Here is an 11674-nt window from a genome sequence, read left to right on the forward strand (position 1 = left end):
CGCCTCGGCCCGTGGCCGGCGCGTCCTTCAGCTGGGCCTGACTTCCTTTTCGGCCGAGTAACTGCTCGAGCTGCCTTTAGCTGTGCACGAAGGAAGGAGACGGGAGCCAGGGAGCCGGGGCCTCCCTCGCGGGTCCGCGGGCTCCGGAAGCTGCCTTTTTTACCCCTTCGGCGGCGAGCAGCGAGGATAAACTTACTCGATGAAAGTGGGTTTGGTAAAAGAAGTGTTTTGTCTTGAGCCAAATATATGCACTTGAGCAGATTGCTAGTACAGTGCTGTGAGTTCCTTCAAAATCTGATGGGGTGGCAGCCAAGTGGGGCTCATTTGGGAGATTTTGTTTGCTCAGGCTGACTGGAACAGGAAAGGCCTCCACGGTGATGAAAGGATGATTACAAAAGAAGTAATCAATGGCGTTGTCCTGTTTTTAATAGGTATATGAAGAATGTTTATCTTTTCATCTATTATTTAATCCAGTTCTGTGGCCACTCTTGGATACTTACAAACATGACAGTCAGATTCTTTTCATTTGGAAAAGGTAAAACTTCAAAACTTTATTTTTAACTTTGAATTCTTGGTTTCATTTATATATCAGTGCTTAATTTAAATTTTCTCTATGAAGCTCACCCAACATCCTTCATTTCTCTAAAACTTACATTTTCCAGTAATCATAATTCTTGCTCACTGAAAAACCAAAATGTGTTTGAAGAGAAAAGTTGGAATAAAGGAAAAGAATTTGGCTTCTGCCAAGGTAGGCAGGTTGCTCTGAAAAATGTAGACATATCATTGGGACACTGCCATTTCACCATTCCTTTCTGGTTCTGCGCCAAATCCTAGCACATTTGGTGTTTTGAGGAAATGTACAAGATGCGATATAACACTTTGTGCAGAATAATGACTTAATCAAGTTCTTCCAGTGTTTATTCCCCAGGTTTAGGATGACTAACTTCCTTTTCCCAGGACACTCTGACCCCTTATGAAGTAAGTGTAAGTGATACACTTGGCAGGTGACTAACGATCTGCACGGGAGTGGTGATAATGGCACAAGTCATCAGCTCCCTCCAGTTTCCTACAAAGTGAAACTGTTGTTTCAAAGCAGCATTCCAATTTCTTATGTGAATCACTAGGTGACTTTTCATGTTCTGTCCCCACGTAAGTGTCATCACAGTTTACAACTGTTGGGTGGTGACTTGACAGTTTCAGCAACTGCTGGTCTCAGCTAAAAACAAAACATGGAGGATGTATCTGGAAAAAGCCATGCTGTGCTCAATTCAGATAAGGAAATTAATGTACTTCCAAGGTTCCCTAGCTTCTTACCGAAAATCTACACATAAATTCTTTAAAATTTTTTCATAATTATTAGTATGCATTAATTGTACAAAATAATGCGTTGCATTGTGACATTGCTGTTCATGCATAAAACACGCTTCAATTGTATCTCCCCTCCCTAGTGCCCACTGCTATCCTCATCTCCCTCCCCTGGGCCCCTTCCCCTTCCTTCATAGGCCCCATTCTACTCCTGTCCATTTCCCCGAGGATTCTACATGAGAAAACATGCAGTACTTGTTACAGATCAAGAACATGCCTTCATTCATAACCTCAAAGATACAACAAACACCTCGATTTTTAACTAGCAGTATTAAGATTTTTCTAGCAGAGAAAAACAGGTGATGGGAAATTTTTCTTTATAATTTTAGGGGAAAACACCATCACTTCTAAGTTTTGGAAGCTGGCTAAGGCTGTGTGGACACATCACTCATGACGTGCATCCCAAGCCAAGAACTCTGATGCTGCCTCCCCTTCCCAGTGGGAAAAACTGCTTGAGGCAGCAGTGGCTTTTGTTTTTGCAGTGCTGGGAGACTGAACCCAGGCCTCTGAGCTGCACCCCCAGCCCTCATTTCCTAGCTACACCACTAAACCGGGGCTCTGCAAAATACCTGAGTCAATGTACAACTTAAGTCGCTCGACAGCAACCTACAACCCTGAGCTTGTGATGCCTTTTACCTTCTCCCATGACAGAGCTCTGGCATTGATAGTGCTTTGCTCCAGCAGATGCAGGTAGTCGCTGGAAGTGTGGACTGTCTGTGCTTCAGGAATCACCTGTGAAGAGGAGGTGTTGATAAAAGTGTCCACCTTAGGTTGCTGCTCAGAAGAGAAACCCTTACTTTGGGTTTGACCGACTGTTATATCAGGGATTGACAGGCAGTAAAGATAAGCAATACATTTAGCCTACTTACAGAAACATTTGTGTCCCTTCCGTTTCAGCTCCAAGGGTAGTATTTCACTGGGCTCTCTGCAGTTAAACTGTAAATTTTGATCAAGGCCCAAGTTCAGTGTGTAAAACACACACAGTTCCAGAAAGCGTTTGCCATATTTGCGTAGGAACCAACTCTAGATGCGCTAGGCATTTGACATCACGGCGTATTTCCTGTTGTTTCCATAAAGCTGTCTGCAAACGCTGGAAAAGCTGAGCAGAGCAGCAGCTTTAACAGGTTCGCCTTCAACTTATTCGCACTTCAAGTGGTTTAGATCCCTGGAGACCACTTTTATGTGGGAATGCTTTACAATCTCATGTATGGGTCATACTTTGGATATAAAGACTACTTTTGGGACAGTTAAACTATGCTATAGTATGAAGTGGTTTCTCTGCATTCCATTCTTAGTGACCTTGTACACTAGAAAAGTTTTCACATCTCTAAGTTCACTTTTAACTCAGAGGCTGCCTACGGGTACTGTGATCTAGCTTTTACTTACTATATATGTATTTTTAATCCACAGATTCAATGATAGATACTTTTTATACTATTGGACTTGTCATGAGACTTTGCCAATCCATTTCTCTCTTGGAGTTGCTGCACATTTATGTTGGCATTGAATCAAACCATCTTTTTCCAAGATTTTTGCAGGTAGGCTTTAATCCCATTATTACTAATATTACTGTTATTCAGTGCTTAATTTTCAACTGTTCTATGGCAGTTAAAAAGCCAACTCTTGCCCTGAGGCACTGCTAAGAATCCAGTACATGGAAGAACTACCTTATTCGCAAACACTGCACAGTAGGAGTAGCTGATGGGAAGCATTTAAGGCAATAAGGATTATTGATCTGTGCACTGCATTGATCCTGTCCTGGGAGGATATCTCATGGCTGTTTCCCACTCTCAGTGTACCTGTTGATGGTAATGTATGACCGTGGGACACCACAGGAGTGAAGCCACTCAGACTTGGACTTGATGCCATGTTTCTGATGACTGATGTGAAATTATGCCACCCACAACCAGTGGGCTGTGTCCAGGAAGATACCTGGCGAAGAGCAGATGACTAAAACACAAAACTCTTAGGTTTCCTTTATACCTCTCCAAAGAACAGAAAATTCCCCAACCATTTTTTACTCTTCCACAAGTTTTTACTGAATACAAATGGAAAGGGAAGATTGTTTATCTGAGAATTGGGAGTCACACAGACCTGGACTCCTAAAACATTTCCTCACAATAAAAAGAGGTAAAGAGCTGTCCCAGAAGTTGCATATAATTTGGGAATAAATTTACTGGTATTTAGGATTTATTGAACATCTGGTGTACTTTGAAAAAACTGAACTGCATACAGTACCAGTATCCCTAATTTTAGAATTAACAACTCTGGTTAAATGAAAATTGTATTCTGTCACATGGAGTATGATCAAATTTATCTGAGATCTGTCATTTTTTTGCTATGCTTTTAAGGATTTTTAACCTTTTTAGACTAAATTGGCTAATGCCATTTCATGGTAAAACATTTTCAAATATATATTGACATTTTATTCAAAGTTTGTTTTTTTTAGTACAGTTGATTTTTAAGTGTTTATTCCTTGGGGGGAATTAGCAAGTCAGTGATCACCACGTTAGAAGAAACAGGGATGGGCGATTGGCTCCGTGGTTCTGCTGCTTACCTTTGCCTCCTGCCTCGCAAGCACAAGGACCCCAGTTTGATCCCCATTAACAAAAAGAAACAATTACCCTTCGGATTCTGATAATTAGGGTTTTTTTCCCCGTGGATTTTTGGGTCCTCTTTTGTCTCTTTTATCCTCTTTTAGCTCTTTACATGAGCTTTTACTGCTATTTTTTAGTTCACTTATCCTTTCTATGGTTCTCAGAATCGTGTTGGAAAGGCTTCAAAAATTACGTATGTACAGTTTCATTTTCTGCACCCTTTTTTTTTTAGAATTCTGCAGACAAGTATAATCCCCTCATTAGGAGATGACTCTGAAGCCTGTTTTAAAATAAAACAAAATTCTCAGGTTGTGTAACCATTCTTAGTTCTGTTTCCATGTGTTTAAGTGAAGAAATAGGAGTGAGGGCAGCTGAGTTACTCACATGGTAATCGCTGCTGATTGCAGGGACTTGGCAGATGCCTGGAGTCCAGCTGCTTTCAAGGAGCCTAAAAACCAGGCCTGCACAGCTGTGATGTTGTTTTCTTGCTACCTTCAAGAGATGGCTAAGCCACACTGGAATGGCCTTCTGGGGAACTGCTTTTCCAGAATTACCAAGATAAATAGTAATTCCAGCTAACAGTAGAAATAGATTAGCTAGTTGAACAATTAGTATAGCACACATCAAATACTGGCTGGTGTGCAAATAGGGGTGTTTATGTCCTGTGCACTTTTTACACTCATCTCTATTTTGACACCAGTTTTTAAAATTGCAATTGCTAAAGCAAAATGAGACAATAATCATTTGACGGGTATATATTTCAATTTTTAGACAGGAGACAGTGACTTACATGCTGCAAGTATGCCTCTCCTGCACTGGGGAAAGCGCAGACTGTAAGACTTTTACTGTATCATTTATTCTGCCTGTACGAGTTGCAACATTATAAGACCCTTCATTAGCAGTGGTTGTATTTTTAAGGATTTGATAAAATGACAAGGTGATGTTTTCCCAAGTATAAAGCTCTAACTAATCAAGTTATATAAATAAAATAAATACATTTAAAACGTATTTTCCTTTGAATTGTTTTGGTGTTGATTAGCAAGTCTTATTTTGCACCAGGGATCGAACTTGGACCTTGTGCTTGCAAACCAGGCAGCGGAACCACTGAGCTAAATCCCTGGCTCAATTAGAAAGTCAAGGAGGCTCTTGTTGGAAGGGCTAATTTTTCAGAAGCGCTTTTATTTTTATTTATTTATTTTTTCCAGAAGCTCTTTTAAAGAACAGTCTGTCACTTGGATGGCAGGTTCTGGAGTAGACCATAAAGCAAGAAAGGTAGAAAAGTCTTAGTGTTTTAAACAAGGAATTAAGAATCACATTGCCTAGATTTTGATGCCAGGACTCCTCTAGAAAAATCAGTTGTATTCAGTAAAATATACGTCTTTTGTAGAAGGCAGATAAATAGCAATACCACCTAATTCCTAGGGCCATATGGAGAGTAAATGAAAAGGTGTATGTTCACAACCTGGCAAAAAGTAGGCGATACTCACTTTTATCCACTTCAAGAGAATCTCCTACATTCTCTCAGTGTATTGATGTTCAATGTGCAAATTAGTTAAGTAACTGTCAGATAATCTGCTAAATAATTAGTCCCACATTGTACATTGAAGGAGCCTTCACATATCCCACATGTATGTCCATGTGTCGTGGTTTGGGGATTGTCAACTGCCAATTTCTGTGCAACTGAGAACCCATCAGTAACAGCCATGGACCTCAGCTGATGACTTTCAATACAGTGAGTTTCACTGTGCAGCTCCAGTCTCCCTTTTAGGAAATTTTTCCTTCTGTCCTTATCAACTGAGGAGCTATATGATGTGATGAATACTTTGTAGTTCTGGAGGCCAGAAGACTTAGGATACAGGTATTTCCTGGTCTGCCATGTGGGTGGGCACATATCACTTAAATTCTCTGTCTCCTAAAATCTTTATTTGTAAAAAGGTGCAGTGATCTGAAGGGGACTCTAGATATTACCTTGGTAAGAGCTGAGTTTTCTCAGTAGTTAAGAGTGTAATTAGAAATGTGTGTTATATGCATGTGTTTGTGTAAATGTATCTCTTAAGATTTTTAGCAAGTAAAACCCATAGGTTCTTCTAATTACCAGGCATTGATAAAATGCAAGATTAGACAGTAGTGAAGTACTTCTTTGCTGCTTAAATTTGTATTTAAAGGCTGCCAGGGGTAATGACAGTGAAGTTGATCATTCAATAATTATACTTGTAGTTCAGAAGAATTCATTATGGAAATTATTGAATTAAATCAATGACCAAAGAAAAACTGCTATGTAGGCATCTTCCATAGACTGACTAAGGTTTGAATCATATCTAAATTCCCCTTAGCTAAGCAAGGGTCTTCTTGACTCACCTCTTTGGTCATAAATATGCAGATAAAGGTTATTTATGTGAACTTCTGATCACATGGCCCTCTGTGGGAAATCTTGGATTTTTCTACACAGCCTGTGATTCTGACATAGATTATCCCAGTATTTTTTTTGATTAGCTTTTGAAATAAAGACAGCTATTGAAAAATATATTTATTTATTTAGTTTTGTTTTTTTTGGTACTGGGGATCGAACTCAGGTCCTTGCATTGCAAGGCAGGCATCGGAACCACTAAGCCAAATCCCTGGCAGCTGCTGAAAAATATAAAGAAATTCCTTTATATACTCCTTTAATCTCAAATATATTTTGTCTATTGAAAGCAAAATAAAATGTCCTATAAAACACAGAAAACTGTACAATGTATAGAACATTATTATAACAAGTGTTTTATTTACAACAGGGAGAGAGGAGTATTTTGAGCCTAATAACTGGATGTAAGCCAAAATGCTTACTGACTTGGAATATATAATACACAGTCTAAGAATGTTAAATTTTTTTCATTTTCCACACCCTGAAAAAAAGCTACAATGGCTTCTCTGTTTGATGAAATCTAAACTCCTGCGCTGTCGCTCAAAACCCACCCCTCGCCCACACATTTCCAGTTTCATCTCCTGTCCTCCGCTTCTCCGCCCTCCCGTGTCAGCCTCCCTGAATTTTCAGACCTCTCCCCCCCTCAGGCTACATTTACCTAGGGCGATCTTTCTCACAGACTACAAACTCTACCCACTGTCTAGGATCCAACCAACCAAGGCAGCAAATATGTCGCTCACCTGTGGTCCTGTGTGTGCCCCAGAGTGCTTGGTCTCTATACTACAGTCACTTTCTGCCACCACTGCCACACACTCTGTAGCAAGGAGGATGTTTTCATTATAGAATCTAATACACACTGAAAACAAAAAAAGCTTGCCAAAGTTAACAGAAACATGTGCATGTGGCAAGAAGAAAGGAAGTGTCCTAATTTTTAAAAAATGCTTTCTTTCATTATATGTACTTTGGAAAGTACGGAAAAACAGAAAGGCAGTAAAATTTATCCATAACCCAGCTCTGTCAGTCATTGTTAATAATTTAGTATACATATTTCCAGCTAAAGCATACTTTTAAAAGCAGCTCTGGTTTTGAAAATTAGAAAATCACATAGTCTAACAGATGATCCTAATTCTTGACTTTGCTGTTAGCTCACAGAGAGAATCATCATCCTTTTTGTGGTGATCACCAGTCAAGAGGAAATCCAAGAAAAATACGTGGTGTGTGTTTTATTCATCTTTTGGAATCTACTGGATATGGTCAGGTAAGAAGGCAAACTAGTATTTTAAAAGAAGGCCAAATTACCTTCTACACTGAAACCAGGAATAGCTCCTTATATTTGGTTATTCTGAGAGCACAAAACATAACCTCTTTTCAAATTATTTTACCATGATATGGTAATGTTTCTTAGTGCTTTCACAGTGAGCATGCCAAAGGCAATGTAAACCTGTCACGGTATTACAAGAACAAATCAGTGCCTTCAGGTTTGCAGCACAAGGCTAGGCATAACACCCAACTCGGAGTAAGCCTCACACTGTGTGCCAATGAAAGGAATTTCTTATGATTGTTCTAGTGCATGTCTCTCTAATAAGCAAAGCAGGACTTTCGTTATGTCATCGTCAGAGTTTACTAAGTTGGTGTCTGTGAATTAATGTTTTAAACGTACGACATCATCAGTGGAACAAAACATGGACTTCCACCTCCATTTCAGTATAAAATTCCAGTGGGTTCACATAACTAACTCAAGTTCTTTTGTGGAATCCTGAGGAACTCTGGGTCCTGACAGTCCTGTTTCCTTGTAATTCTAAATCGTACAATGAGAGGTGCCTTGTCCTCTCTTCAAGCAGTGATGCAGGCCAGTCCCCTTTGCTCAGTGAACTGTCATAACTCTTTGGGGTAGTGTCCATCAACCTCACCTGGGACTTGTTAGCAGTACAAATTCTCAAGCTGTCTCAGGACTCTGTCTCAGGGAAGGAAGGGTGAACCCGGCAATTTGTGCTTTAAGAAGCCATCTGAGTCATTCCGATGGATACTGAAGCCCGAGAGCCACTGACCTGTTCTATCTGAATAAATAAAAACACATAGATCGCTTTACCCACAACTTTACAGTGGTTGGTTTAAAACTGCCTACTGTATCCTAGTCGGCTCCCAAAGCCAGTTCTTACAGTTGATCATACAAGTTGGAACAACTACAGATACTACCAGGAATTTGGAATCAGATTTTAATAAATTAATTCCTGAATATTGACAACTAAAAAAAAACTAAATGCTTCCTGCACAGGATAGGGTTAGCTTTTTTAATAAAATTGAAGTCATTAATTAAGGAAACATGTAACTGTAATTTCTTGTGAGGCAGTAACAGTTTTGCTTTATTTAACCCATAATTATCTGTGATGTAGCCCATGAGATAAGCCAGAGTGACAGCGTCCCCACCACTTTTTAAACCTCTTCTCTCGCTTAACTGACAGGGAATAAAACGCATAGTTTGCACACTGCCAGCCTGTCTCTGTATGTAAGGTGTTTTCTCCTGTTATTCGCCAGACATCAGCAGGAAACGACATTGTGGGCCCCTTGTTCCCTTTCAGGTACACTCACAGCATGCTGGCAGTCACAGGGACATCCTATGCTGTCTTGACGTGGCTCAGTCAAACACTGTGGATGCCCATTTATCCCCTGTGTGTTCTTGCTGAAGGTAAGAAAAGGGCTGTGTTTCTGACAAAAGCCACGTAGTGGTAATAGTTCACTAATTTTTTGATGATTAAATTGCTATTACTTAGTGTATCTTTCCTGGAATATTTCCCTTGATGCAAAAAAGCAAAGCCTTCACAAGTGAAGCTGGAGAGGGAAGAAGCTCTGTAGAACAGATGAGACACTGGATGAGAAATAAGGACTGTGTCCAAGCCCTTAACTATCTGTATGCATTTGGCATAATTCATTTAACTCAAGCCTGTCACTTTCCAAGGAGGGATTCAGTATTTAGAAATTCTATGATCCTTTTACTTTTCAGGCATAGAATTTCGGTTCTGTTTGGCTGGCCCTTCCTGTCCACTTACCAGCTTCCATAGAGCCTATCCCTTCTGAGGAAAGTATTCCTTGACTTCTTAGTTCCCCTTAGTACAGCATCTTGAGTCGGTCTTCTAGGGCCTAAGTTGGGTGGAACTAGATATCTGTATGGTCCTCTCACTAATGACCATTTTCCTAATTAGATTTTTAAGACGCATGAAGGTACAGGGATATATGTTTCTTTATTCCCTTCCTTTCTCTTATGCACAGGTGACTTACTGGCTGCAGTATGAAGTAAGCTAGTTACATATCCTAAATATAAACCTAAAAGTTGAAATCCAACAATTAAAATCACCACTTTTCAAAGAACTTTAGGATATTTAGAGACTATCTAGTTCCTTCTGTAATGGATTTGACCAATTGGTAGGGAGCTTTCTAAAAGTTATGATTAGGGCTGGGGATTTAGGTCAGTGGTTTCAGCGCCTGCCTCACAAGCACAAGGACCCAATTTCAATCCCCAGTACCAAAAAAAAAAAAGTTATGATTAAAGTTTTTAAAAGCTCTTTAGCTGCCCGCCTGCCTGCCTGAGATCACCCGGCGGGTGCGCGACCTCCTGGACTGCACGACCACAGACCCAGTAAGGAAGGTAGCCATGCGGGCGCCCTTGAAACACCCCCATGACCTCCCCCCCCCGTTCTCAAACCTCCTGATTGGGCCAGTCCTTAGACCAACTCTGCAAAGGCATACGTTCTTCTCATGAAGGGTAGTTTTCTGAGCTCCCAACTTTGAACATCTTTAAAGAAAGCGCAGGAGAAACCTGTAATAGAACTGAGTGGAGTTCAACCCTGAGGGTAGGGAAACTCAAGTTAGGCCTTGTGGACTGTGTTCAGTCTCAGTCATGGGGAACTGCCATTGGCTAGCTGAGACCAGGGGATTCAGTTCTGCATATGGCTGTACATGTGGTATAATATGAGAACAGAGACAGTCTGAAAGAGGCCCTTCAAATTCTTTTTTTTTTTCTCTCTCTCTCTTTTCTTTTCCTCATTCCACCCTAAAATTTCTTTCTTCTGTCCTCTCTCTCCAACTCAGTCTCTCGCTCCACCATATTCTCCCTCATCTCCCTTTTTATTCCAGCTCCTGCCCTAACTCAGACTTCTTCTTTTATTATTTTTTCTTTTTAGGAGGGATTTCTCTTTATGTTCTTTTCTCCAGTCATTTTACCTCACTCATGGCTCTGTACCTTCAAGGGAAGGCAAGCGCCTGTTACTGTTAAGGGGATATATTCCTGTCCTTATTCCTGCACTCTCTCTATCCCCCCTGAACTTAATAGCTTTGTAAAGATAGTAAGGTAATTCTACAACCTCTGGATTCACTTCAAACCTGCTCTAATTCTTTCACTTATCTAATCCTCTTGTTCTAAGTCGAACCCCCCATCCTAAATGGTAAAGATGCCATATTGAAAAGAATATTCACTGCAAACATACTATGAGCTGCTTCTTGAAATTAATCTAATTCACATGAGTTAAAGGTGATACATTAATGACTACCACAAGTGGTCAGTTGGCAAGCTGTGCCTGATCCTATTGGGCTGCTGAATGTATCAATTGGGACAAAGAGTGGTGATTGATTTAAAGAGTTGTTTTCTCTGATATTATGAAAACGAGAATGTCTATGAGTCATTAGAAACTCAAAAGCTAAAACGCAACTATATTAGGAAGATTTAAGTAATACCCAGAAATTAAAGAAGGACAACCCAACAATAAAAATAAAAATGAGAAAACACTTAAGCAAGACACAAAAACAGATTTCCAGTTCACCAATGGCAAATAGTAGGACAAATGAGGATGAAAAGTCTGATAGTGAACCAACAGGACACCCTGGACCCATAGCACAGGAGGTAACAAAACAGATCAATCAGGCTCTAGAAAAATTCAAATCAGAAATAATTTCCCAGTTAACCAGAGAGATGATGAGCAAAATGGAAGTCATGATTCGAGACTCTAGAGCAGAAACTGACAAAAAAATAGATGAGCTCAAGACCATCATAGAAGCCATGAAGACTCAGCATAAGAAAGAAATGGAAACAATGAATGCCCAACAGAGGAAAGAAATGGAATCCATAAAACAGATTCAAACAGATATCCAGGAACTCTATTGAAAGTGTACACAACAGAATAAAAGATTGTGAACATAGAATTTCTGATATAGAAGATAGGATCACAGTCAGTGACCGTGAAAACAGAGGTCTCTTAAAAACAGTAAGGGATCATGAGAAATCAATCCAACAACTTCTAGACGATACAAAGAAAAA

At 40.0% G+C, this 11674-nt stretch overlaps 1 protein-coding gene across 2 annotated transcripts in view; it reads left to right on the plus strand.

Annotated features, from left to right (window-relative positions):
* Positions 1-11674, plus strand: part of Hacd4 (3-hydroxyacyl-CoA dehydratase 4) — a 25048-nt gene that overhangs the window by 1432 nt on the left and 11942 nt on the right. Inside the window, exons 1-5 of one of the 2 annotated variants that reach the window (XM_010613746.3) lie at positions 65-205; positions 432-535; positions 2776-2903; positions 7512-7624; positions 8946-9052. In XM_010613746.3, coding sequence (XP_010612048.1) covers positions 436-535; positions 2776-2903; positions 7512-7624; positions 8946-9052 — 448 coding nt within the window. In that variant the 5' untranslated portion in view covers positions 65-205; positions 432-435. Of the gene's footprint in view, positions 1-64; positions 206-431; positions 536-2775; positions 2904-7511; positions 7625-8945; positions 9053-11674 lie in introns of those variants that run through there. The other variant, XM_019205997.2, reaches the window with a different exon arrangement.

Source organism: Fukomys damarensis, unplaced genomic scaffold (genome assembly GCF_012274545.1).
Source record: "Fukomys damarensis isolate Sample0158 unplaced genomic scaffold, DMR_v1.0_HiC HiC_scaffold_31, whole genome shotgun sequence".
Lineage (NCBI taxonomy): Eukaryota > Metazoa > Chordata > Mammalia > Rodentia > Bathyergidae > Fukomys > Fukomys damarensis.